This window comes from Cervus canadensis, chromosome 1 (assembly GCF_019320065.1).
Source record: "Cervus canadensis isolate Bull #8, Minnesota chromosome 1, ASM1932006v1, whole genome shotgun sequence".
Lineage (NCBI taxonomy): Eukaryota > Metazoa > Chordata > Mammalia > Artiodactyla > Cervidae > Cervus > Cervus canadensis.
Genome location: NC_057386.1, coordinates 17894388 through 17921914, shown reverse-complemented (window position 1 = coordinate 17921914; position 27527 = coordinate 17894388). Strand labels below are relative to the sequence as shown.

The 27527-nt window shown below is 51.2% G+C and overlaps 4 protein-coding genes across 7 annotated transcripts in view; 2 read left to right on the top strand and 2 right to left on the bottom strand.

Annotated features, from left to right (window-relative positions):
- The window catches only part of EFTUD2 (elongation factor Tu GTP binding domain containing 2), a 36316-nt gene extending 29662 nt beyond the window's left edge, over positions 1 to 6654 (bottom strand). The window contains exons 1-2 of the mRNA XM_043466565.1: positions 6430 to 6654; positions 3348 to 3456 (exon numbers count right to left, since the gene is read on the bottom strand). Coding sequence (XP_043322500.1) covers positions 3348 to 3452 — 105 coding nt within the window. The 5' untranslated portion in view covers positions 3453 to 3456; positions 6430 to 6654. The remainder of the gene's footprint in view (positions 1 to 3347; positions 3457 to 6429) is intronic.
- A 117-nt stretch (positions 6655 to 6771) lies between these two features.
- Positions 6772 to 11205, top strand: CCDC103 (coiled-coil domain containing 103). Of its 3 annotated transcripts, none has more exons than XM_043471117.1 (4): positions 6796 to 6877; positions 8680 to 8831; positions 9223 to 9355; positions 10029 to 11205. In XM_043471117.1, exons 2-4 carry the CDS (start codon positions 8689 to 8691, stop codon positions 10458 to 10460), a joined length of 708 nt encoding a protein of 235 aa, XP_043327052.1. In that variant the 5' UTR covers positions 6796 to 6877; positions 8680 to 8688; the 3' UTR covers positions 10461 to 11205. The 3 variants fall into 3 exon arrangements, with proteins under 3 accessions (XP_043327139.1, XP_043327052.1, XP_043326965.1); XM_043471030.1 differs by having other exon boundaries at positions 6803 to 6871; XM_043471204.1 differs by lacking the exon at positions 10029 to 11205 and having other exon boundaries at positions 6772 to 6877; positions 9223 to 9925.
- Positions 11205 to 13233, top strand: FAM187A (family with sequence similarity 187 member A). The gene has a single exon (XM_043470906.1). It carries the CDS (start codon positions 11765 to 11767, stop codon positions 13028 to 13030), a length of 1266 nt encoding a protein of 421 aa, XP_043326841.1. The 5' UTR covers positions 11205 to 11764; the 3' UTR covers positions 13031 to 13233.
- Positions 13234 to 13769: 536 nt separating this feature from the next.
- On the bottom strand, positions 13770 to 23160 carry LOC122440382 (glial fibrillary acidic protein). Of its 2 annotated transcripts, XM_043466553.1 has the most exons (10): positions 22683 to 23160; positions 21701 to 21761; positions 21422 to 21517; positions 20462 to 20623; positions 18996 to 19121; positions 18613 to 18833; positions 17778 to 17821; positions 17310 to 17429; positions 15978 to 16063; positions 13770 to 15367 (listed from the first exon to the last, which is right to left on the bottom strand). In XM_043466553.1, the coding sequence occupies exons 1-10, from the start codon at positions 23129 to 23131 to the stop codon at positions 15326 to 15328; spliced, it is 1407 nt and encodes a 468-aa protein (XP_043322488.1). In that variant the 5' UTR covers positions 23132 to 23160; the 3' UTR covers positions 13770 to 15325. The 2 variants fall into 2 exon arrangements, with proteins under 2 accessions (XP_043322488.1, XP_043322477.1); XM_043466542.1 differs by lacking the exon at positions 17310 to 17429 and having other exon boundaries at positions 22683 to 23158.
- Between the last annotated feature and the right edge of the window lie 4367 nt (positions 23161 to 27527).

Genomic DNA, 27527 nt, shown 5'->3' with positions numbered 1-27527 from the left:
TTGTACACTAGAATTCGTGTGGTAATGGGTGTAAGAATGAAACAGAAAGGAATTCGTGAGTTCATTCAACAAGGGGAGAGCCTTGCCCAAGCCATAATACTGAGGAACTTCAACTAGAGTATGACTCCCTCAACCCTCTGGACTGAGGTGAAAACATTCAAACATCGCTCCCCCGCTTTTATTTTTAGTTTATGTTGTTGTTAACAGCTTTAGTGAGATATAAGTCACATGCCACACAATTTGCCTACAGTTCAATGGTTTTCAGTATACTCACAGTTGGGTAACCATCACCACAATCAAATTTAGATTATTTGTATCACCCCCCACCTAAACCCCTTGTACCCTTTAGTCATTAGCCCCCTAGTTCCTGCCCCCAGCCTGGGAGATCACTAATCATTCTAATCATTCTACTCTCTCTCTCCCCACAGATGCCTACCCATTCTTTAGGTCCACTTTGAACGTGACTTCTTCAGGTATTTTTCGTGGTCAATCTAGCCAGGAATGACCCTTCCTTATTTATTATTACTAAAAATATGAGCTTTTTAAAAACTATTTTTATTTGGTTGTGCCAGGTCTTAGTTGCAGCACACAGGAGGGATCTTGGATTTTCTTTGCAGCATGAGGGATCTTGGACAGCAAGGAGATTGAACCAGTCAATCCTAAAGGAAATCAACCCTGAATATTCACAGGAAGGACTGATGCTGAAGCTCCAATACTTTGGCCACCTGATGGGAAGAGCCACCTCACTGGGAAAGACTTTGATGCTGGGAGAGATTGAAGGCAGGAGGAGAAGAGGAGGACGATAAAGGACAAGACGGTTGGATGGCATCACCGACTCAATGGACATGAGTTTGAGCAAGCTCTGGGAGATGGTGAAGGACAGGGAATTCTGGCGTACTGCAGTCCACGGGGTCTCAAAGAGTCGGACACCACTCAGCAACTGAACAATCTTTAGTTGGGGCATGTGAAATCTTAGTTGTGACATGTGGGGTGTAGTTTCCTGACCAGGGATTGAACCAGGGTCCCCTGAACTAGAAGCACAGAGTCTTGGCCACTGGACCATCGGAGACGTCCCTACAGATACAAGTTACTAGGACTTAAACGGTGCTTGTCCTTCCCTGTTTCCTATCATAAACCTTGCTTGTACTTCATCTCTCCTGGCAAGAAGCCTGTGCCTGGAGGGCATGGATAGTGCCTTGGCTCCCTTGTGCATCAGGATTTTCTGCAAATAGTAAGTGCTCGACAAATACTGAAAGACTTCGTGGAATTCATTTAGCTCAGTAGTCAAAGATTCAAGTTCAAGAATCTTTGACCTTAGATTCTCTTATCCAGTATATTATATACCAGAATACATATATACATATATACACACACACACCAGGATATATATTATACCAGGTGGCTCAGAGGCAAAGAATCCGCCTGCCAATGCAGGAGACGTAAGAAATGCGGGTTTGGTCCCTGTGTTGGGAAGGTCCCCTGGAGGGTAACCCACTCCAGTATTCTTACCTGGAGAATCCCATGGACAGAGGAGCCTGGCGGGCTGTAGTCCATAGGGTCATATAGAGTTAGACGTGACTTAGCAACTGAGCATGCACTGAGCCAGTACACTGCCTATGTCATGTGCCAATCTCATACGCCTCTCTTCTCTATCTTCACCTAAGTCATTGATAAAAAGATTGAAAAGGACAGGACCGAGCATGCGTGCCCAGGGCGTGTCGCGAGAGCTCTGGTGGCGATCCAGTAACTAGTATTCTCTGGATCCAGTAACTAGTATTCCACTGTTAACTGGCTGGACCTCTCCAAACTGTACTGTAACTCAGTCCATTGTCTTTTTCCATAAGGATGTCATGAATTACCATGGGGAAAGGGAGTGAAATGAAATGAGGACCAAGGAAGTCTTCCTATTTGGTTTGAACTGGATTCGTGAGTTACTTGTATAATGAAAAATAATCTCTTTAAAATATTTTTAAAAAGAAAAAACTGGTTTATTAAAAAAAAAAAATGCCTCGCCCAAATCAGGATACACATAATATCCACAACATACCTATGACTTATATCTAGTAATGGGATCAAGAGAAATTTATTAGTATAAAACTCATCCTGGCTTCCTAAGTGCTCAATAGTCATCTGTTCTAAAATTCTTCCCATAATTTTTACCATGGCTGCATAGCACTCACTGGTCCGCAGTTTCTGAAGGCAGTACCTCATCTTGCTCTTTGAAAAATAGGAGTTGCCTGATTCACTTTTTAGCACCACAGCCATGCCTCATTTTCTTAAGTTTACTAGCCTACCTCTGCAATGTCTCCCCCACCACCCCACCCAGGATACAATTCATCTGGGGCCTGGAGACTTGAACTCATCTAAAGGTGCGAGCTACTCCCTTTTCACCTACATGGTTTCAATTTTCTTTTTCCAGTGTTTATTCTATTTTCTCAGGTTTTAAGGACACTTTCTCTGATTAAGACGACAAATGGCAGTCAGGACTTGTCTCCTGCTCTTCTGCTGTCCCATTAATATCAAGCCTCCACTAAGGGGCAGTGGCCTCATCAGTGTACTTCTTACTCATTTTGTTCTAAACACTGTTACAACATAAAAGCCGCCTTTGGTGTCTTCTGCAAGCCTCAAACCATTCTGAGCCTCCTCCTCTGTAACTCTCCTGAAGAGGCGGCACGGGAATCTGTGTCTTCCCTTTCTACTGCTTTTATGTATTTTTTATTTTATTTATTCTTCGTTGCTGCTCTCGGGCTTTCTCTAGTTGCGGTGAGTGGGGGCTACTCTTCCTTGTGGTGCAAAGACTTCTTGTTCCAGGCCGGCTTCACTAGCTGCGGCTCAAGGGCCCTTGGGCTTTGGCTCAGTAGTTGTGGCGCATGGATTTAGTTGCTCCACAGCATGTGGAATCTTCCTGGATCACGCATCAAACACATGTCCCCTGCATTAGCAGGTGATTCTTAACTACTGGACCACCAGGGAAATCCCTATGCATCTTTAAAACCTGAGCTTATGAGAGAGCTCCCAGGTCAGCAGCCCTCAAAAGAGCTGACTACCTTTTCTAAGTTAGAACTATTCATAATAGCCAAAAGGCACTTCAAGCAAATGGAAGAAGAGCTACTACCTGAAGAACTAGAACTCAGAATATAAAACCACCCTACCAATGAAATTACCTTATGTTCTCCTTTGGAACTTCAAGCTTTCTTAGGGGCAGTGTAAGAACCAAATTAAATCATAATAATTATAAAAAGGACAATGTTAGAGAGAAATACAGGTTACTACGGGAGCACAGAAGATTCACTACTTCATTGCTTTTTTAAAAACAGAGGTGAGAAAAAGTAATATATTTGTTTTACCTCATCAAGATCTTTGGTCTCTCTGCCCAATTCATCATCATCTTCATCAGAATCAAGCTCCGGTCCGATGTAATTCCCAAACTCATCATACAAGTCAGTATCCATGGTGCTAAAATTCAACAAGAGAAAAGTTAGATGCTGTGAGGGAACCAAGGCCTCCACCCTAGCCTACGGTTGACCATACCCCTTCACACGCTCTCCTCTCCAGTTACATTAACCCACCAACTGCTCCTCTAAAGCCCTGTACTTTTCCCTCCTCTCTGTCCTACTCCTGTGTCTGTTTACATACACTTTGCCCACTTCTTCCCCTCCCCTCCACCAGGGCTCCAACCCATGCCCCCTGCAGTAGAAGCATGGAGTTCTAACCACTGGACTGCCAGGGAAGTCCCAGCCCACTTTTTTTTTTTTTTAAATACTAAAAGAATTTTAATTTTAAAATAATACAGGAAGTTGCAAAAACAGTGCACATCACTTTTTCCTAAGTTACTTGAGAATAAGTTGCTGACACAATGTCTCATCACCTCCTCAGACTTTAGTGGAGGAGTTGGTAAACTATAGCCTGTGGCCAAATCTGGCTGTTCTCATAACAGCCTGGAAGGTATGATTTTTTTAATATTTTTAAACGGTTGGAAAAAAAATCAAAAGAACAGTATTTCATGATACATGACAATTAGTTCTATGAAATTCAAATTTCAGTGTCTATGAAAACAGCTTTACTGTAACACAGCCATGCCCGTTTGTTTTATACCGTCTGTGGCTGCTTTCACCCTGTAACAGCTGAGTAGCTGCCTCTGAGACTATATGGCCCTCAGAGCCTAAAATATTTACTATCTGGCCCTTAATAGACGAAGTTTGCTAACCCCAGCTCTTAGTGCATGTGATTCCTACAAACAAGGACATTCTTCTACATAACCACAATACAACCATCAAAATCAGAAAATACTGACACATTACTACACCTAATCCACAGGTTCCCCATACAAGTTTCAGAAATTGTTCCACTAATGTCCTTCACAGCAAAGGATTCCATGTTTGCACCTGGCTATCATGTCTTTAGTCTCTTTCAATCTGGAACAATCCTTGGCCTTTCCTTGATTTCTATGACTTGACACTTTTGAAGATTATAGGCTAGTGAGTTTGTACAATGCTCCTGAATTTAAGTTTGTCTGATGTTTCCTCATGATTAGAGTCAAGTTATGCTCTTTTTCTTTTTTTGGTAAGAATATCACAGTAGTGAGGCTGTGCTCTTTTCAGTGCAACTCCTAACAAGTGGCATGATTTTAATTTCTTCCATCAGTGATGTTAACTTAACCACTTGATTATGGTGGTGTCTACCAGGCCTTTCCACTGTATAAAGTTACTTGTTTTCTCTCTGCAGTTAATAAATATATTGTGGGCTGTCTCCACTTGAAGTATTGAAATTCTATTCAAAATAACTGTTCAAAGACCATTTCCTTCAAGTCTTCCTAGAGCCTCAATTTCTCACTCACCTATGATGCTACAGCCTTTCGTGTCTCTATCAGCATTTACTTCTGTCATTAACGGTAGTTAACTGCACTAATTACCCTCAACAACAACTCTACAGCTTACAAGTAATAGACAACAGACTAGAGCATAGGTTACTGCTCAGGGCTCTGGAACTGGTAGACCTAGATTTGAATCCAAACTTTGTCACTTAATAACTATGATAACTATGTCATTTAAAGTAAGTTATTCACCTCTCCAAGGCTGTTTCTTCAATTGGAAAGTAAAGTGATTCATTTTCATCACATAAAGTGTTATGAGAATTAAACAAAAATAGGCTGTGTAAAGAATTCATCACGATTCCAGGATCAATCAATGTTAGCTGGCATTATGTTTTAGCCATTCTTTTGTCTGTTCTATTTGTATTTTTTAGTTTAAAAAAAAAAAACTTTTTTGGCCATTGTTGACTACAGGAAACCTGTGCTCCTTGTGCCCATGTGCCAATGCCCAAGACAGCAGTTCACATAAGTAGGCACTGGATAAATGTTAACTGACCAGAACGTTCAGTTTTGAGATATTGGTATTTCTTCCACAAGGGTAATCCCTCCACCTCCTTCAGTGCCCCTTGTTGAGTGCTGATTGTGGACAAAACAGAGAATTAAGAGCTCCACTACTAATAAGTAAATGTAAATTATCACGGAAACTTTCATATGCATATTCTTTTTATTTCCAAAGAGCTATCATCTCTGTGCACATTTCATTCTCCCAAGAAACCCATGAAATGACTGCAGAAATTTCTATACAAGGCTGTTCATGAAATAATCCAAGTCATTTCTGCTTCAGGGCCATTGCACTTACTTTTCTCTTCCAAAATGCTCTTCCCTTGGGCATGTATACCTTGTTCCTTCATCTCACTCAGGTCTCTACTAAAACAGCACCTTCTCTGAGAAACCTTCCCTTGTCACTCTAAAAAACTACCCCCCAACACACACTCTCCAACGCCTATTTTCAATGTTTTATTATTTTTATTAACATTTATCATTAGCTGACAAGTATCTATTCGTGTATTTACCCTCACCTCTCCAACTACAGTTTAAGCAAGGGCTGTTTTTGTTTTCATTTAAAAGGGTGCCTGGAACAAAACAGAAGCACTTGCTGAATGACGAAATGCATGGCTCCAACAAGGCACAGAGAAGACAGCCGACCTGCCCACAGTTGCACAAAACTAGTGAATTTCGGTACCAAACTTCACTGCAGCTTCCCGCTACAATGCTGGCTCTCAAAGGAACACAGAGTAACGACGGAGGGAGCTTGATAGAGAAGTGAAGGCGGCACAGTTGGAAGAGAGAGTAAGATAGGGGAATAGACACTGCAAGAAAGACCCCTGACCAGGGAAAGGGTTTTATAGACGGACGACACGCAGGGAACCCAGGAATCGGTTGGCTGGGGGTGGAGGGGGGCAGGGGCGGGCTTTCATTCTCTATCCTACTCCACGCTTCAATTTACCCATCTGTAAAGTGAAAGTAGCATGTAACATACAGCATCTCTTCCAGATCTGACATTTAATTTCTCATTCCACCAGAGCAAGCCTCCCCTGACGCTAACCAACACCACTCACCTCCCGCTGCTCAGCCAAAAATTCCCAGTCGGTCGCTGGAGACCGTGCTTCCGCCCCACGCCGCCTCACCGCCTGCGCCCGCCGTCCGGGAGGACCCCACAGGCGCCGCGGTCGCGTTTCTTCCTGGGAGGGCAGCCCTCTGCCTGTGGACCAGCTCGGAGGAATCCCAGCTGCGGACACAGGAACCTGAGAAGCGAACGGTGGGTCCCCAAACCACGGCGTGGTCTGCTTCAAAGAGAGCGAGGCCTGAGAAGGCGTGAATTTGATCAGGCGCCTCGGGGCCACCCTGACCGGGGACCTTCGGGACAGTCACGTGGGAGGCTGTTGTAGCAGTTGCTGGGCAACCACAGCTGCTGGGCGTGGTCTACGCTGAGCTAACTTCGTCCGGCAGCATCTGGGCATCCCCAAAGAAAGAAAGGAAACCGAGGCCCCGGCTGCTGGGGTGAAGGTCAGGGGGCAGGAGGATTAGATGTTCTAGATTTTCAGTGACTGGGAAAGGCTCAGAACTAGGCAGAAGTCAGGACACCTGAGTTCACTTCCTGGCCAGTCCACCCTACTTCTTGGTCTTTCGCTTACCCATGTTAGGGTGGAGGGTTGGTTTTAGACCTCCTGCTTCCGTGTTGGGGTTTCCCTGGGGGCTCAGACGGTAAAGAATCTGCGTGCAGTGCTCGAGACCTGGGTCAGGAAGATGCCCTGGAGGAGGAAATGGCAACCCACTCCAGTATTCTTGCCTGGGAAATCCCAGGGACTGAGGAGCTTGGTGGGGATGATTTCGCCACGTGATCTTTAGCTAATAGCTCGGAGCACTAGTAGTAAGGTTCAGAAGGGTCTCACAGCGGTAAATGTGGATCCAAGATTAAAATTCGTATAGGTGATCTCCCTATAGAACGAATCAATCAGCCTCAGATACGCGGAAGTTGCAGAAGTACATAGACAGAACTAAAGAGGTTGCCCAAGTACCTAGAGATTTATGCTCCAGCCTTGGGCTGGACAGAGGGATTTGAGTACGGGAATCATTAAGCCCCTTCCTCTCTCGCGTATACTTGATTTCCTGCTCAGTCATTGCATCTGGTTTCAGGTGGAAAGTATCTTTCCTCATTAAAGGACATTTAAGGGTGGGTGCTTCCCTGGTGGCTCAGATCGTAAAGAATCTGCCTGCAGTGTGGGAGACCCAGGTTGGATCCCTGGATCGGCAACATACACTGGAGAAGGGAATGGCAACCCACTCCAGTATTCTTGCTTGGAGAATTCAATGGACAGAGCCGCCTGGTGGGCTACAATCCATGGGGTCTCAGCTGCGACAGGACAGAACGACTAATACTTAACTTAGCAATGGGTGAATTTTTATCCCTGGGCTCAAGAATAGCTTACAATAGTTCTGATTTTGTGTGAGGGCCTCTATCGCAACTTGTATATAGTGAGTCCTTGTGGAAATGTGAAGGAACTAAATTCTGAAATCGAAATGCTTCCTCTGCCAAAGCACCAATACTAAGATATTTTTAGAGGCAGAATAAAAAAGAATGAAAAATTGCTATTTAAAACAACATGGATGGACCTAGAGGGTGTTATGCTAAGGTGTTACAGAGTATTACTGGGTATTTTAAGACAGAGAAAGTTAAATACTGCATGATTTCACTTATATGCGAAATCTAAAAACAAAACAAGGAAAACAGATTCACAGATACTGAGAACACACTGGTGGTTGCTAGAGGGGAAGGTGGGCGGGGGGGATGGATGCAATAGATTAAGAGGCACAAACTTCCAGCCATAAAATATATTGTTATGAGAATGCAACATACAGAATAGGGAATAAGTCAATAATATTGTAATAACTCTTAAATTATGACAGATGGTAACTAAACTTATTGTGGTGATCATCTGGTAATGTATATAAATGTTGAATTACTGTGTTGTACACCTGAAACTAATATAACATTTAATGTCAATTAAATTCCAATTAAAAAATATTTTCAGAGGCAGAGAGCAAAATTAAGATAAGGCACTAAATTGAAAGTCAGGACTGTTTTCGGCGACAACAAATCTTAAGCAAGACCTCACTGTGCGACTCAGCTCCCCTCTGTAAAACAGAGAACTAGATTTTTGTAACACCCCCCAAGATGAGTGATTTGATGTCCAGAGTGCTTTGGGGTCATTTTGTTGGCTGGCAAAGAATCCAGATGCAAACACCCACCGCCCCCCCATCCCTGATGTTCGTCTTCTGTTTGACGTTCATTTCCTTTGCCTTGCTAGGCAGGGGCCATGAAAAGGAATGATGTCATCAACTTCAAGGCTTTGGAGAAAGAGCTGCAGGCTGCACTCGCTGCTGATGAGAAGTACAAACGGGAGAATGCTGCCAAGTTACGGGCAGTGGAACAGAAGGTAGCTTCCTATGAGGAATTCAGGTCAGCTTAATGCCATTTTTCTCAGGCTCTCCTGTTCTGGTTTACTATAGTGGATAAGAGCATACACCTGGCGTCAGACCATTCTGGGCTGTCTTAGCCCTACCTTCTGCTACCTGTGTGATCTTATGCAAATTATTTTCCCTATCTGAGCCACTCTTCCTCATCTGTAAGAAAAAGTAACCATTGTCATGATTAAACATTATTGCACATAAAATTCTGAGCACAATACCTAACACATGGGAAGTGCTCAAAAGTTATCAGTTACTTTTGCTGTTGTTATTTTTCTTATATGGGCTTGCCAACAGGTCCAGCCTGTTTTCATGCAGTCCAGCCACTTCATACTTACAGGCAGCATAAGGTCCATCCCCTAATCTCTGGCCTTTGCCCATAGGGGTATAGTCCTTGCATCACATCTGAAGCCGCTGGAACGGAAGGACAAGATGGGAGGAAAGAGGCCTGTGCCCTGGAACTGTCACACTAGTCAGGGAAGGCCCTCCCAGGATGAAACCACTGAAATCTCCCTGGTAGGTGAGGCCCAGCAGGAGTCTCTGCCCTCACGCTCCCATCCTGTCTTCTTACAACACATATGTTTTCTTTGTGTCTCATGTAAACCCAACAGAAGCAAACCTTCTCCCTCCAATTCCAGAAAGAAAAGCAACCAGTGGGTGATGAGGCCAAAACCTACCAGATCAAGTCAGAAATGTGGACTTGACAGGCCCCTGTCCATCAGCCCTTGGCTTGCATTCCCAGATCAGATTTGGGGTGCCCTGCCTTGGGTCAGATGGTAGAGAGTCTGATCCTCTGGCAGGGTTAGGAAGGAGATACAGCCTGTCAGATCCTGAACACTTGAGTTCTTTTTTCTCCTCCTGAAGTTTCCAAATACCTCCCACCCCCACCCTGCTCAGAGTGAAGTCTGACTTACTCTTGTAGAGCAGGGCTATGTCCACACTCATCAGTAGGAAAGTCCTGGTACAGTTGAGAATCTCACATCATGGCCTGCATTTTCTCCTCTTGGGACCCTCCCTTCCCATCCCATCCCCTGTTCCTTCATCTGAAAATGAGGCCCACAAGGACTGTGGCCTTGCCAGTGCTCAGAGACCAATACCAGAGCTGAAAACCCATGGGTTGCCCTCACTCTCGCTGTCATAGAGCAGCTGGAAGAGCTCTGGACTCTCTTCCCCTTCCTTTGCGATCCAGGAGAAAACGCTCTTCCAGCCTGAGACCTCAGCCGAGTTCTACCGCGACTGGCGGCGACACTTGCGCAGTGGGCCAGAGCGCTACGAGGCCCTGCTGCAGCTCGGGGGTCTGAAGCTGGGCCGCCTCTTCCAGATGGACGTGGGGTTTGGACTTCTAGGGGAGATGCTGATGGTGCTGGCCAATCACGTGAGGCCTGCTGATCGCTGGGCAGTGCTGGGGATCCTGCACAGCCTGGCCAGCACCGGGCGCTTCACCCTGAACCTGAGCCTGATGAGCTGTGCGGAGAGAGAGAGCTGCAGAGCCTTATTTCAGAAGTTGCAGGCCATGGGCACCCCCAGCCTGGAGGAGCAAGGTCTAGGGGAGCAGCCGGGTGGGCTTCAGGAGGAGGAAAGTCTGCTGCAAGAGCTGCTGATGCTATACCAGATGGACTGATGGGACCATTTACCTTCAGAGGCCCCCAGTGGTCATCAGAGGCATTTTTTGATGGTCTTGGGGGCTCTGCAGGACTCTAATCAGAAGCCCACACCTGATTCCCTTTTGGATTTAGAATTTTCACAACCAAAGCAGGAACTGAATTTTCCCTTTTCCCCAGCCCCTTGGGGGCTTCATATTCTGAACTTTGTAGATCCACAGGATGGTCAAGGGCCAAGCTGAAAGATTTTTTGCTTCCCACCCTTAGAGTCTGCCAGTGTGCTAGCCCATGGCCCTGAGATATGGGTGAGCACCCAACCAAACACTGGTACCACCCATTGCAGCCTCCACTCAAAACAAGGAAAAAACAAAATTGTTAATCCTCCATGGTTAACAAATCCTCCATGGTCTCCATAGTTCTTTTTTTAAAAGTGATTTTATTGGAGTATAGTTGCCCTACAATGTTGTTAGTTTCTTCTGTATAGAAAAATGAATAATTTATATGTGTGTGTGTGTATATATATATATACACACACATACATATATATATATTCTCTTTTTTAGATTTCCTTCCCATTTAGGGGTGACCACAGAGCATTGAGTAGAGTTCCCTGTGGTATACAGTAGGTTCTCATTAGTTATCTGTTTTATACATAGTAGTGTACATATGGTCAATCCCAATCTCCCAGTTCATCTTCCATAGCCCTTAAACAAGAGTATTCATCATCAGAAACCAATGAATGGACATTTAGTCAATAAATGATCAAATGCATTTGAGGTGGAATATTTTTCTCCAGGGGCTGAGTTCCCATGCAGGTTGGGCCTGAGAAACCCCCAAGCCTTCAGTTCAGGCCTGGCCAGCCTCCCAGTTATCTTCAGATGGCCAGACGTGCAGGTGGGAGGGTTTCCTTCAACTCTCAGATTAACCAAAGGGAAGACCTTTCCACCAGGCAGGCAGGCAGGGCAGAGCCTGAAGCAGAAGGGCAGAGATTTTCCCGAACTTGTACCTGGGCCCTTGTTTCTCTGGCTTCCCCTGACCCAGTGTTCTAGAATGCTAGAGTTCTAGAAAGGGGAGAGGGAGCCAGATTCTAGAATGGTTTTCTCCTCAAGATCACATCTGGAACATGAAAGGGCATCTTGTATGTTAACTGGGAATCAACTGCCTTGCCTATGGCAGCTTCCTCTGCAGACTGTTGCTTCTTTTCCTGGCTGCTTAATTCTTTCCTCATATAGATGCCTCCTCCCAGCAGTGATTTCTAGAAGCCCCATAGGCCTTTAGTGCCTCGGGTTTGCCCTGCCCCCTCTGACCCTTCCCTTGCGCAGGCATGAGCCTGGCCCACACCACTGTGCTCCTGTGGGCGTGGGGGAGCCTCCAGGCCTTTGAAATAGTGGAGAAAGAGCACATCTTTCAGAGGACCCCCTGCCCGGCTTTCCTGATGTTTGACAACGCGGCCTTCTTGGCCGACATGAGCTTCGAGCTCCCCTGCCCCTGCAAGCCGGAGGAGGTGTCCGCTGTCGTCTGGTACTATCAGAAGCACCTGGGCAGCAGCCACACCAAAGTGCTGACGGACTTCGATGGGCGGGTACTGACGGAGGCAGCCCAGGTGCGCGTGGGCAGCGACATGCTGCTCCGCTTCAGCATCCGCATGTTCAGCCTCTTGGTCTTCCGGGCGCAACCGCAGGACTCCGGCTTGTATTTCTGCGGCACCCGCAAGGGGGACTACTTTTACGCCTACGACGTGGACATCCAGAGCAGTGAGGGGATGGTGGCTACCTTCAAGGACCAGGGCCAGGAGCCCTTGGAAGACGAGTACCACGGGAGCCTCCGCGTCTTCACCACCTTCTGGGAGTGGACCCCCTGCGACCGCTGCGGGGTGCGCGGGGAGCAGTGGCGTATCGGTCTGTGCTACCTGAAGAGCCCGGACCTCTCTCCCCGCTACCGCAAGATACTGCCCAACGTGGTGTCTTGTGGTTCGAGGGCTGTGCCAAGGCAGCTCTGGGCCAAGGCCAGCGACCACAACCCCGAGCTGCTGGTTCGGAGCTGCCTGATGCCCTGCAAGAAGAAGAAGAAGGTCCAGGAGGGCGTGATGGCCATCTTCAACTATGTGTCCAAAGTGGGCAGCCGGCCCTGGTTGCCCCAGGTGCCCATTCAGTTCCACCAGCAGAGGCTGGGCCACGGACTCATCATCTCCTGCCCCGGGGCCCGACCAGAGCACGCCGTGGCCTGGGACAAGGACCACCAGTACCTCTACCGCACGCAGTACCTGAAGGGCGTCAACGGGTCCATGAGGGTGTTCATCGACCACGGCAACCATCTCCACATCCGCTTCACCCAGCTGGAAGACCGGGGCATCTACTATTGCTGGCGGCAGGGCGAGCGCATCGCGGGGTTCCGACTGGGCGTGACATCTCCAGGTCGCTACCCGGTCTCCTTCTCCGACCCCGAGACTCGGGCCGCCCTGGGGCTCTTTCTGATAGGCTACATGCTCATCACAGTCATCTTTATCAGCATTCACCTTTGTCGTTGCTGCTGTTACTTATTCCGCTTTTGTCCCAACTTCTCCCCCAGGCTCTCTCTCCCCCAGCTCTGAAGACCAGCTGTGCTCAAATGTGTTTGTTAAATGGTACCAGATGCCTCTGGTTGGGGGCGGGGCATGTGAACCTGCCCCCCATTTTCGTGAGCAAGTCTGGAACCTCATCTGGGAATCAGGGAAGCCTTAGCAGGTGGGAGATGGGGAACTGAGTCCAGGATGGAAGTAGTCTGAGTGCACGTGTCTTCTGACTTCACACTCAGAGGAGGAAGAAGTGAACCTAATATTTATCACCTATCTGGTGTTGACTGTGTTTGATGTGCTTTATTTTCTTGCCTTCGTGGATTGCCAAGTGGGTGCTGTTTGAACTGAAGGTAGCAGAGAGAGGAAGAAAAGAGTTGGGGTAGCTAGTATATATCCTCTTTGCCTTCTTTCCCAGCCTCATCCCGGGACCGGTAGGTAGAAATGGTGAGTTTGGGGAGTAAAGGTAGAGACCAGGACAGGGGAAATGGGCGAGGAAAGTGGAGACTGAATTCAGGGCTTTCCTGAGAGATGGCACCCAGCCTGGGAGCTGGGGGTGAAAAGAGGAGCCGGAAGCAAAGGCAGTGGGTGCGTGGGGCACCAGGGCTGGAGAGCAGAGCAGGGTTGGAGGTGGGATTTGTCATGTGGCCACTTCTGGGGATGCTGGGGGCCCCAAAATGATCAGTGATAAGAAGCAAGTTGTGTCTTGCCTGAGGCTACTTCCTGTCCTCTGCTCCAGCCTCAGCCTCCGCTGAACAAATCAGAGTCCACTCTGGGGAAGGCCACAGCAGTTGTCTTTATTTGTTGCATTTATGTCAGTGACTAAAGCCCGCCACAGTGCCCCAAAGGTTAGCAGCAGTGGGTGGCAGGAGGGAGTGGGGGAAGGGTATGCAGTCAAGTCCCTCTGACTTGGAGGGAGATGGGGACCCTGGAGTGGGCTTCGGAGCCCCACTTGTGGGCACTGATCATCTCATGCCCACCAGTCTCCCTGCGAACAGCAGAACAGGTGCTCAGGGTGAAAGTGTCTGCCCCAAGCTTTCCTGCCTCCAGGCTGCGGGAACACAAACCAGTGTCTTCACTCTGCATGGGCCTCAGGTTCCAAATCATAAAATAAAGTGCTACCTAAAACATGGGGAGGGGGGTATGTTTTGTATTTGACTAAGAGGGGACTACAGGGGCCTTGGTTTAGGGAAGAGCAGTGATCACTGTGGGGAGAGGAGGTTGGGTGGCAACAGAGACTTCGCTTAGCAGTGTTTCCTGGGGTCAGGTGGCACTTGCAGGGGCTCACAGGCCTGGGTGGACAGGGTTTACGCAGCAAGGGAAGGGCCTTGAGAGCTGGGACATAGCGGGCCCGCTCCCATGAACAGCAGCCTCTTCCTTTCCTGTGTCAGCATCTTCAAGAGGATGAATCACTTTCTCGATTCCCATGACCCAAAGGTCAAGTGTAACTACTCACCCACGACCCCCACTCTGATGTCTAGCATCATCCCAAGCTCTGCCCCCACCATCTCTACCTGCCCCCTCCAGCCTGTACCGGAGTCCTCCTGGGCTTGACCTCTCTGTACCCACAGCAATGGGCAAGGCCCCCTTCTGCTCCCTCCCAGCACCCCTTTCCTCTGCACTTACACTATACTTCCCCCAAGTGCAGAGAATCAAGCTCCCACGGGCCCACGGCATGCCCACGTGGCAGCTCAGTGGGGCTGAGACACTCGATGCATCGCTCAGGAGGCCCCTCTGTGATCTGAGCAGGCCAGGAATTCTGTCTGCTGACTCTCCCAGTTGGCAGGATAGCCCCACCCACCCTCAGACTGGTCAGAGTCAGTCTAGAAGAATAAGCCTCTGGCCGAGGCCACCTTGCCCTGGGGACTTCCTCTGCTTGTCTCAGACTCTCAGTTTTCCTCCAGCAGCCCAAGGAAACTCAAAGGCCCCATTCCCAGATACCCCCAGACACCTCCGGCTCTGGCAACAGTTGCCATGACAACAAAGGTTCAGGATACGGAGGGTAGGGTGATTTATGAGGTCTCCCTGCCCTCCCCCGCCTTTTCTCCTCCCTCCCAATTCTAACTCAAGCTGCTGGCTGTGTCCCTCCAGGCCGCCCTTTGGGGTGAGTGCCCTGTTAGTGTTGCTGGGTGTGGGGTGGGTGCTGTCTGACAGGCTTAATGCTGATGGAGCCTAGGGTGGCAAGCTGGCATAGAGATGGAGCAGGAAGAGGAGCAACTGGTTTGGGTGGGAACTCAATTCTGGGGAAATTAACTAGCAGAGAAGGGACAGCTACCCCGACTCCTGCTGCAGACCCCTCAAACGGTGGGGCAGTAACCACCAGATGGGTCCTGCTCACATCACGTCCTTGTGCTCCTGCTTGGACTCCTTAATGACCTGCAGGGGACAGAGAACGAGCTACAGTTAGGAGCTCACACAGACTCCAGGTCCACCACGGCTAGGCAATGTGACCCGGGACAAGTTCCCAGCCTTCCAACTTTTCTATGATGGTAACCGCCATGCAGCAGTCAGAGGGGGAAACGAGCTAATTCTGTCAAACATCTAGCAAACATCTGCCTGGCATGTGGTGAGCTGCTGTTGTAAGATTAGCTAGTTCTGTTGCTGGTACAGTGGGGAGGGGATATGCCCAATCTCCTCTTCCCATTCTTCTGCCAGGTCCCTTTCACCAAGCTGAAAGTTGAAAGTTGGGAGTGAAAGTTACTAAATTTAATTTTCTTTCTCTCTGCCCCAGGCCTGCTGTGGGGGCACCTGAGTCTGAGGGTGAGAAAGGGAGAAAGAAAGCCAGAGTCAGGACCCCATCCAGTGGCCTAAGCATCTAGGCTCCCCTTAGCGTAGGGACTGGGGAATGGAATTATATCCAGGCTCCTTCCCCTCTTCCAGAGCCTCCCAGAGGAACTCTTGGGAGTTATCAAGAACCTTCTATACGCCAGTCCAGGCTTTCTCCCAGAGCCTGCTGGGGCCAGAATCTTGGACCTGCCATCCTCACCTCTCCATCCCGCATCTCCACGGTCTTCACCACAATGTTCCTCTTGAGGTGGCCTTCTGACACAGACTTGGTGTCCAGGCTGGTTTCTGCAGATATGAGGAGAGGAGGCATCCGTAGGCTCTCAGGGCCCTAGACATCCTCTCCCACCCTCAGTTTCCCCCTGAGACTCCTAATCGCAAGTACAAAAGCCTATCCAACCAGAGAAGTCCTAGGCTCTCCCAGAGGGGCTGGCAACCTCCTAAGTCCCCACAGTGCCAAGCAAGCCCTCACTGCCCTGCTTGCTGTCCTGGCCTGGCTGCATTTCAACCCCTCTGCAGTCCCTCACCTGGCCCCTGGCTCCCTGACAACCCAGCATCATGCCAAGGGAAGAGCACATGGTTATTGAAGCCAGGCAGGCCAAAGCTCCGAGTCCCAGCTCAGCCACATGACTGTGGGCAAGTTAATTTACCTCGTCCAACCTCACTGTTCTCATCTGCAAAATGGGGATGCTGCTGCCTACTTCTCTAGGTAGAAGTAATGAGTCAGTTAACTGAAATAATGTGTGTAAAACAATGGGCACATATTCGTGTTCCATACACATGGGTCCCTCTCCCGTCCCTCTTCCCTTTTCCTGCTTCTCTCTGCCACTTCTCTAGGACTCTCTTCTGTCTGACATGTGGCAGTATTGCCTCTACCTGGTCTGCTGGTTAACTCTTCTGATACTGAACTAAGCCCTAGGACATGCATAGCTAGTGTTCCTAAATTTCTAGTCCAGAAGAAATATTTTTTCCCTCAGCGGAGAATTATTTGAGGGCCACATACAAGTAAGAAGTAATTTATTCCCCCCTGCAGAGAGAAAAATATAACATGTCAAACTCACTAATGTTTAATATTAAGAGCAGGGGACATAAAACTTTATTCACTCCAAGAGCAGCAGTCTAGAGGGAAATAATCCTCTGGGCTGAATCAGCCCTGAGCTGAACAACTGAGCCTCAGGGACAGAGGAATCAGGCCAAGAGCCTGGCCGCCAGGCACCACGAGACCCTAGGGGCCCTCCTGGTGATGGAGAAGAGGTGAGGCAGAAGCTGGTGTTTGCTTAGAGGCCCAGAGCATCTCAGCTGAGTACCTGAGGACTTAGCACCTTGAACATGAGCCAACTCTACTACTTTAATGTAACATTTACCCTGTGCCAGGCCCTGGACCGGGCACTGAGATTGCTGGGGAAATGACACAGACTTGGCCCTTTAGGGAAACCTGGGAGGAGGGAGACCAAGAAGATGGGGAAAGTGGGCTTGGTGAGTTTGCTCCCTATCAAGCTGAGAAAAGCACCATGTCTAAAAGGCAGGAGCTAACCGAGAGCCGGCGGGGCTCCATCTACAACCTGGTGAGCCTGAATTGGTATAACTTGTATTGTGAGGCTTTTGAGATGTCTTGTGACCTTGTGACTTTCCCCTTCTTTGGTGCTTTTGCCCCCTGTAGTGACAAGCAGTTAAAAAAACACACAAACATCAAACACTCAGCTGGACAGGGACCTGCAGACAGGAGAGAGGTTAAGACCCTCAGTTCTGCAGTGGAATGGGGAGTGGGCATGGGAGGAGGCACAAAGGGCAGAGCAGGACAGGAGTGGCTGCAAGCCCCACCTGGAATGCTCTGGGATGGTATATTCTGGCTGGAAGTCCTGCCGTGAATAATGAAGGTCCCCACAGAGAGCAATGGTCTCCTCTGCCCCAGTCCTTGGCCTCAGACCAGAAGAGCAACCCACAGGCCTGGGGGAGGGGGCAGGAATCCAACACTCTGCCCACAAAACCCTCTTCTACTGACCTCGGATCTGCAGGTTGGAGAAGGTCTGCACAGGAATGGTGATGCTGAAAGACAGCAGAAGGAGAGGGGTGACCAGCTTGCTGGAGGACATCCCCAGGCCAGATCCTGGTCCAGGGTCATCATGATAGCTTCGAGGCCCTTTTCCTTGCCAGGAAAGGCAGACCCCCATATCTTAGCTTCTCCAGCAGCCAACACACTCCCTTGGGCTGTAAGAGCCCTGGATGTTATAAGCAAGGGGAACATCTCCATTCAAAACAGAGTGAGTGCTCCGAGGATGACAGAGGGGAGGGGAGAGTGGTGAAGAGAGTTGCCAGGAGGCAGAGGAGATTGGTCAGCAGAAAAGAAGTCCAGTCTTTGTTGGGAGGGTGGGGAGTGAGCCTCTTAGTTTGGAAGATAACCCAAGTCCTTACCCTAGGACCTGATCAACATGGGCTGAATTGAATCCATCCATTCATTCATCAGGCATTTATGAATACCAACTGTGTGTTAGGCGAGCACTGTGCTGGGCACTGGGATAAGAGGGGGCTGGTCACGAGGCTGAATAAGACAGTCCCTGATGGGGCTTCCCAGGTGGCGTGGTGGTAAAGAACACACCTGCTAAAGCAGGAAACAGAGACGCGGGTTCTATCCCTGGGGTGGGAAGACCCGCTGAAGAAGGAAATGGCAACTCACTCCAGTATTCTTGCCTGGGAAATCCCATGGACATAGGAGCCTGACGGACTACCGTCTATGGGAGTCGCAAAGAGTTGGACATGTCCAAGCACACATGCACGCGTGAAGGGAGCAAGACGACTCTGGGGCGGGGCAGTAGGGCAGGCGGCCGGTCTGGGCTCACCGGTTCTCCTCGCCCTCCAGCAGCTTCCTGTAGGTGGCGATCTCGATGTCCAGGGCCAGTTTGACATTGAGCAGGTCCTGGTATTCCTGCAGGTGGCGCGCCATCTCGTCCTTGAGGCTCTGCCCCTCTTCCTCCAGCCGGGCCAGCGCCTCCTGGTAACTCGCCGCCTCCCGCGCGTGGCGCTCCTCCTGCTCGCGCATCTGCCGCTCCAGGGACTCGTTCTGTGGGTGGAGCCGGACCGTTCCCCGAGGCCCCGCCCCAAGTAACTTTTCAGAGCTCCGCCCCCAGCCGGTCCTTCTCCAGCATCGGCTAGGGCTGTAGGTGCCAGGCCCCGGCCCGGGGTCCCGGTCCCCCTCCCCGCATACCGCCCCGCCGGTGCTCACCGTGCCGCGCAAGGACTCCAGGTCGCAGGTCAAGGCCTGCAGCTGCCGCCGGTAGTCGTTGGCCTCGTGCTTGGCCTGGCGGAGCAGCTCCGCGTTGCGGGCGGCGGCGTCGTTCAGGTCCGCAAACTAGATGAGGAGAGGGCTTTATGCTGAGGAGCGATCTGGGGCCTCATATCGCGGGAGCTTGGTGGGCCCGGGGAGTTGGGACGAGGCTGGAGGATCGGGGAGATGGGCCAGACGGTCGGGTTGTTTTCCAGCCCACTCCACGCCATTGCACTGGGAGGGGGGGGGTATTATTCACAGTCACTGTGGCCCATGGACACAGACGACACTGCTGCTTCTCTAGCATCTAACCCAGTGCCTGATGAGGGAACGCATGAATGAGCAGAGGGTGCCACAGAGCCCAGACTCTCCAGCCGCTCCATCCTCGGGACTGAACCCTGTCCTCCTCCGTCACACACAGGGAGCTCTGGTGAGCAGAGACCAGGTTCTAATAACCCTCTCTCCCTCAGCCTGCACTGAATCCCTCATGGCTCCATCACGCCTTAACCTGCTCAGAACCATCACTGACTTCTGCCCCTCACACTCCTCAGCTCCATGCCCTGGGCCGGGATCACCAGGCCCCCACTTTTCTGTGCTTTATGGCCTCTACTCAGGCTGTGTCCTGCACCGTGAATGCCCTTTCTGTCTTCTCTTTATGTTCATAGACTGCCAGTCCTGCTTGGCCCCACTGCCCTCCCATGAAATCTTTCCTGCCCCTACATTGCGTATAAACCCTGCCCTGCTGTGTTCTCCATAGACATTAGACTGAGTGACATCACATCTCCCTGGTCAGACCTGTCTCTGTATGCTGGGCAGAGCCTGGCATGCAGTAGATGCTCAATAACCCAGGATGCAGATGGCAGAAGCATCAAGAATGCAGGTTTGGTACTTCCCTGGCAGTCCAGTGGTTAAAGCTCCACCCTTACAATGCAGGGGGCCATGGATTTGATCCCTGGTCAAGGAACTAACATCCCACATGCTTCGAGGCATGACCAAAAAAGCCCCCCAGATAAACAGTTTTTAAAAAAAAACACAGGTTCTTAAGTGAGACAGCTAGGGTTAGAAATCCAGCTTTATTGCTTAGGAGCTGTGTGACTTTGGTCAAACTGGTTATCTTCTCTGGACTTTAGTTCTCTCATCTATCAAAGAACAATACCTACTTCATGGTAAGATAATCCTTGCAAAGCACAGAGCCTAAAACACAAGACTGTTGGCTAGTAGTCAATAGCAACAGATACTAATAAGTACTTATTGGGAGTAATAGTGCCTGTATGACCCTGGGCAAGTTGCCTCACTTCGTTGGTGAGGGTCAGTCACTCAGAGAGGATTCTCTCCCAGCTTCCTCCACCCTCATTCCCTGATTCTTTTGTATGGAGCCAGGAGGGCTGCCTGGAGGAGGCAGGCTGCCCCAAAGTCAGGGTTACCTTGGACCGGTACCACTCTTCCGCCTCATGCATGTTGCTGGACGCCATTGCCTCATACTGTGTGCGGATCTCTCTCAGGGCCGCTGTGAGGTCAGGCTTGGCCACATCCATCTCCACGTGGACCTGCTGCTGGGCCAGCTGCTCCTGGAGCTCCCGCACCTCCTGGCCAGGGTGAGAGAAGGGTTGCCAGGCCTCAGGGACCAGCTGCAATTGGGGCTTCCCCATAGCATCATGCCCTCTTCTGTCTGCCCCTTGGACATGGACATTGACTAGGGGAGATGGGATGCTCCTAGTTGGAGGAAATGGCATTGTCCAGGATAAGGGAAGAAGCAGGTTAGTTTGGGGGCCCTGGGGTGTCCTCCTCCCAGGCCCGGAAGTCAGGAGCGCTGGAAGCATGTCTGTGTTCTCGTGAAAGAATGTCTGAGTCCCTGCGATGTGGGTGTGCCTATGGATTCCTGGGTTCCCTGAGCCCATGGATTCTGAATCTATTATCTGAAGTCAGAGCTCAGTGGGGTCTTTTTTTTTTTTTTTTTTAATGTATGGCTGTCATTTCAATGGAAACAGATGGCAGAGGGAGTGGAGTCACAGAGACCAACTCTGTGACCTTAGCACATTCTTTAACCTTTCTGGGCTTCAGGGTTCTCCTCTGTGAAAAGGAGGTAACACTGGAACAGTCTCTATCTCACAGGGCCGGAGTGAAGAAGAATGAGGCAACAGGGCCCACTTTAAGTGCAGTGTGTGTCTAGGTGCATTTTACCAGGGGCTGGGTGTGCTCTCTTATCTGTCTCTAGCTCTGTCTCCCTCTGTCTCTCTCTGCCTCTCTTTCTCTGTGTCTCTCTCATTTTCTTTCTCTGTCAGTCTGTCCCTTTCTCTCTCTGAATATCTGTCTCTGTCTCCCCATCTCTCTCCCTCAGTTCCAGTCTCTGTGTTGGCCTTTTTGCCCCTCCTTCCTGATCTTACCTCCTCATGGATCTTCCTCAAGAACCGGATTTCCTCCTCCAGAGACTCAATCTTCCTCTCCAGATCCAGACGGGCCAGGGTGGCTTCATCTGCTTCCTGGAGCAGGGCGGGGCAAAGGGCCACTCTGACCCCAGACTTGTCCTCTCTGCCCCCTGGTCTAATCTGATCCCTCCTTTTGTGGAGCAGCACGTTGCTCTGGAGGGCTGGGCTTAGGGACTGTGTTTGGGTGGGCTGCCGTCAACATTTTCCCCCTCCCCGATCCCTCCCCACCACCCTGACCTGTCGATAGGCAGCCAGGTTGTTCTCAGCCTCCAGCCTCTGGTTGGTTTCATCCTGAAGCCTGGGGTAGGGAGACACACTTCTGGGTCTGGGCTCTTCTGACGACTATGGGGACCCCTCCCCTAATCTCCCTGCCGGAGAGATACTCCCCCACCCCCAGGACCAGTGGAGCAGAAGGAGGAGTGAGGGGCAGAAGGATTCTAGACAGAGCCTTGGCCAGAAGAGTGAGCAGACAAGAGCCTGTACTTTAAGTCATTACCAAGGTGCCTTATCAGGCTTGTTGCACCTGCTTCTGCTCACACAGGCGCTTCCATCAGCCTATACTCACTCCTGCCATACACACACACGCACACACACACACGTCTTCTTGCACTCGAAGTCACACACGCATACTCTGCCAGCTTGGCAGGGACCATGCCCCTGGCATTTCCTCTGACCTTCAGAAATGGGTTTATTACGATCTCCACTTTACAGCTGTGAAGTCGAAGCACCTTGACTAGGGTCGTAAGCTGGGGTCAGGCAGAGTCACCTGTGTTCTGAAGCCAGGCTTGCCTGCTGTCTCCCCTATTGCCTGTACCCCAGCCCAGTCCTCCAGGTGCACCCCCATCCTCTCTTCCAATTCCTCTTCTAGACAGAGCTAAGAATAAGTGTATTCCCTGTGCAGTCACAAGGCCCCGCAGTGAATAAAACTCAGAGAACCTGCCTGCTGGGGTCCCCGACTGCCCACAGCTTTCCCCATCGGGAAGGTGCTAACGGTACCCCGGCTCTCTGGCAGAAAGTTTTAGGGAATCAGATCCCCGGGAATCAGACCCTGGGCCTTGTCCCAGGCCCTCCATCATCTGGGAACAAGGATTGCCCTCCCTCCTAGAGGCGGGAAACCGGGGAACAGGAAGGCAGAGCCCCTGCCTGAGACCTGCAGGCGCACCCTCCCAGGACCCAGTCCTCCCGGTTCAGGAGGCCCCTCTGCGGCTCCCCTCCTCACTTCTGCCTCAGGGTGCCCAGGTCGTGTGCCAGGTTGTCCCTCTCCACCTCGAGCCGGGCGCTGTTGGCGGTGAGTTGATCGAGTCGCAGGCGCAGCTCACGCAGCTCCGCCTGGTAGACGTCGGCCAGCTTGGTGGGCTCCTTGGCCCGCAGCTGGTTGAGCTCGGCAGCCAGCGCCTTGTTCTGCTGCTCCAGGAAACGCACCTTCTCAATGTAGCTGGCGAAGCGGTCATTGAGCTCCATCATCTCTGCCCTCTCGCTGGCCCGGGTCTCCTTGAAGCCGGAGTTGAGCGCCCCGGCCAGGGAGAAGTCCACCCGGGCCGGGAGTGGAGGCGGCATTCGAGCCAGGGACAGGCGGGTGCCCGGACCCAGGCGGCGGCCCCCCACCACCATCTCTGAGGAGGAGACGTAGGAGCGGCGAGCGGCTGAGATGACCCGTCTCCTCTCCATCCTGGCCTGGCTCTGCCCGCTCCTGAGATGTGCGGGCTTTAAGGAGGAGGGACCGGCCTGGCACGGCCCAGGCTGCCCCTGGCAACGCTCCCTGGCATAGCCTGAGGGGGTGGTGCTGGGCCACAGCCCAGCCACGGGGATAGTGCCTCTCACCCCACCGAGGCCATTGTGCCCCAAGGCAGGGCCACCAGAGCATGCCAGCCCCGGTCTGGCTCCAGACAGAGCTGCTAGTGGGCAGTTCCTGGGGCTGATGCTGTGTCTGAACCCTGACCACTGAGCAAGCAGACCCTTTCTCTGGGACGGTGGGTCAGGGAAGGGCTGGACCAGATGACCCCTGACCTGTCTTCTAACTCTTAGATCCTATGACCCAGGCCCTCCCTCAGCATTCTCCTTCCAGTGCCTGGTAGGCACTGGGAACTTGATGAAGAATAAACCTGTTCCCTACTCTCAAGAAACAGCCTGTGTTAGATTTCCCGACAGCCTCAGTCCCAGCAGATTCCTGCCATCCTCCCCTCTTGAGGCAGGCGTCCACATTCCTGCTGTCTCCCCATCCCCTGGAGTTGCGGGGCTGTGGGCTGGAATTAGAACCAGCCCTTTGTCTGGAGGGTCAATCGAGGCCTCTATCTAGCAGTGAGGGGATGATGGAAGGAATGTGGGGCTCCTGACAGGGCCAGAGGGGGCAGGTGCTACACTCCCAGGCCCTCCCCACGCTCCTCGGGCCACCCTGAAGCTCTGGGCTCAGCCTCACTGGGCTCACCCCAGCCTCTCTGCACCCCCTCCTGGAGCCTAGGCCTTGACAGCTCCACAAAGCACTTATGAATGAGCTGGCTGTCCCAACTCCCATCTCTGTCCCTGTAACATCCCATTTCCCCTGGCCCCCCCTCACCTCACTCTCACAGTGGAGATTTATCTCCTTCAAGTTCCCACACATCAGGCTGAAAGGCTGGGAAAGGCTTCTGGGGATGAGTGGGTTTGGGAAGTGAGGAGCCAGTGGTTCTGAACAGGGAGCCTGGGCCCAGTGCCCTGTGGCCCCTTGAGATTTCAGATCCATCCACCCCTCTATCTGGTTGCCTGGGGGTCCACCCAAGCCCTTGGCCCATCTGTGCCCCTGGACTTCTGGGAAGCGGGCAGCCTTCCTCTCCTGCACCACCCCCTCTTGCTGCCCACTGTCCATGCCTGGGCCTCCGATCCCTTTTCCCGGGCGCTTGCTGAATGGACCCTTGTTCTCCACCACTGGTGAGGGCGTCGCTCAGCGAGGGCAGCCCCTGCGGGGGGCTGTGCTGTTTTCATCCCAAGATGCCAGCCCATTGGCAGGGCGCAGCCCAAGCCCCTTGCTCAAAGAGCTTCTCGGAAAGCATCTGAGGGGAGCTGGGGTGCCGCAGGGAGCAGGCTCTGTGCCCACCCCAACCATTGTGTCTGTGCCAAGGTGAGTCATTCAGTGGGCACCAGGAGAGGCCCTGGGGGGTGGCCCAGTAGTGCCAGGGCTCCAGCACTGCAGACAAGGCCTGACTGCTAGTTCCCTCCCCTGCTCTCAGAGCCAGCTCAGCCCCTGAGCCCCTGTCCCAGCAATACCCCTTCCTCCACACCAGGGGAGATGCTCTTCATTTGGGCATGTTTTACAGGCTGCTTGACAAGATTTCCCTGTTAGTCCCAGGCAGAGAGAGGAGATGAGCACCACTCCTAATTTTTTTGGGGGGGGGATACTGTGCCTCGCAGCATGTGCCATCTTAGTTCCCCGACCAGGGATCGAACCAGCATCCCCTGCATTGGAAGTGCAGTCTTAATCACTGGACCACCAGGGACTGCCTAATTCTTTAGCAGAGTCTGATGCTGGGCCTGAGTAGTATCATGGGGAGGGGAATCATGAGAAGGGGGCACCCAGTGACTTGATCCTGTTGTGGTTTGGGGAGCTGAGGAAGGATGGGACTGGGGAGTGACCTTAAAGGAAGAACAAGACTGGGGACAAACCCTTGTCCCGACTCCTCTCTGTGGCTTGGAGTGGCTGTGCTTCCAGCTTGCCAGGCAAGTCACAGTGTGGCCTTCTCTCTTTGTTCAAATGAAATCTAGTTGAAATAAGTACGAAGCAGTCCTGGAGGAAAAAGCTGTAATAGAGCAGAAAGGGCTTGTCAGGAACGCTCAGTAAACTGTTTCTGTGAAACACAGGCTTGTTTCAGCAGCAGCAGGTGAGGCCCCCCTCTTCACCTGCCTCAGCCACCTCACTGGGCCCCCGTCACCTGCCTGCATCCTCTCCCTCTGTCTTCAACCCCTCTCTCTCCTTCAAACCCATCCCTACACTCAGCCCTTATCTATCTGATGTTCACACACAGAAGCAAAGAGGTGGTGGACAGATTTGGCCATGATCGTTTGTCAAAACTTCATTAATTTTTATTTACATGCATTGTAGAAAAATCGGAAAATACAGATAAGCAGAACAAAAAAATTAATTAGCCATCATTTTGCCACCTGGAGATGTAAACAGATTTTTTTTTCCTACACGTATAAATTCATTTTTAAAAAGTATGCGCATGCTATACAAATTATTTTGTAATTTGCTTTTTTTTTACTCGACAATATGTTGTGAACATCTTTTCATATCCCTAAATATTTATCTCCATCATCATTTTAACAGTTGCATGGTTTTCTACCATGTGCGTGAATATGCGTGACTGCTAAGTTGCTTTAGCCGTGTCCAACTCTTTGTGACCCTATAGACTATAGCCTGCCAGGCTCCTCAGTCCATGGGATTCTCCAGGCAAGAATACTGGAGTGGGTAGCCATTCCCATCTCCAGGGGATCTCCCCAAGCCAGGGATCAAACCCAGGTCTGTCTCCTGAATTGCAGGTAGATTCTCCACTGTCTGAGCCACCGGGGAAGCCCATGCATGGATGTAACCAGGCCCTATCATTGCACAGTTCTGTCCCCTCTCTCTCTTTGTTTTAGATTACACTGTGATGCACATTTGCTCCAGGTAGACATAGCTCCCAGCCTCTACCTCTACTTGCCTCCTCCCAGTCTGGCTGAAGCCCCATTCTCCATGGCACCTCCTCTCCTGCTTCCCTAATCTGAAGCCTCGTCATCCAAAGCCTCAGACCAGTCCCTGGATGGCCTTCTGGACTGGACAGCGGAATGCTGCTGGCTCTGGGAAGAGGACACCTGGACACCTCTCCCCACAGCTTTCAGCCTAATCAGGTCCTATTTCAAGCTGAGTTGGGGACAAGATGACCTCCCACTCACTATGCCCATCCTCTACATCAGAATCTTCCAGGATGACCTCCTGTCTACAGCCCAAGTACCTTCTGGGACAGATCAACCCTCCCCCTGGCTTCCACCCACACAGAAGGTGCCCAGTGGGTTCCAAATTTGCCAGCCTCCAATTCAAGGGGCTCTTTTGTCCCTCAACTGCTGCCCACTGACTCCCTGCTGCTCTCCCAGTGCCTGACACAGCATGGTGGTTGGCAAGCGTGGGTGGGATGGAGGGAACATGGGTCTCTGGCCAACCCCTTGCCAGAGTCCATCCACTCTGCGACCCATCCCTGAGGAAGGGAACTGAGTGACCACTAGATGGCAGTGCTGAGCTGCCCAGATCTGCGTGGCCTGGTGGCCATAGCTCTTTGGAGGCAGGAAGAAAGCTGGTCTCTGGCTTTCTAAAACCCAAAAGTGCGTCACCCAGAGGGGTCACTAGAATTGCCTCTGACTGCTATGGCAGCGCCCTCTGGGGGAGAGAGCAAGGCCACTCATTAGCTGTATGATTGTGGATGACTCAGGAACCTTCTCTGAGTCTCCATTATCCACATCGGTATAATGAGGTCTAGACAAACTTACTTCCAAGGTAGTTGTAAGAAAAACTATCAGTGAAAGCTGGACACAGCAGGTGCTTGACAAATCCTGGCTTCCGTTTAATAACACCTACCAGGGGCTTCCCGGGTGGCGCTAGTGGTAAAGAACTCACCTGCCAATGCAGGAGGTACCTGAGACACGAGTTCAATCCCTGGGTTGGGAAGATCCCCTGGAGGAGGAAAAGGCAACCCACTCCAGTATTCTTGCCTGGAGAATCCCAGGACAGAGGAGCCCGGCAGGCTACAGTCCATGGGGTCGCAAAGAGTCAGACATGACTGAGTGACTTAGCACACATGCACTAGGTGCTTTATCTGTTTCCGTGTTAGCACATCTCTGATGGGGTGGGCCTGGACGGGTGGGAGCTGGGTCTTCTAGGGGAGCTGCCACGTCCTGTCGACTCCACTGGGGTTGGGGCAGGGACAGCATGTGGGCAGGGGCACCCCACAAAGGGCCGTGTGGACAGGATGTGGGAGGAGGAGGCGGCCAGTCAAGAGAAGGTGGGAGTCAGCACTCTTCACCCCCAGACCACTAGTTGTTTATAGCTTTGGGTCTCCCAGGG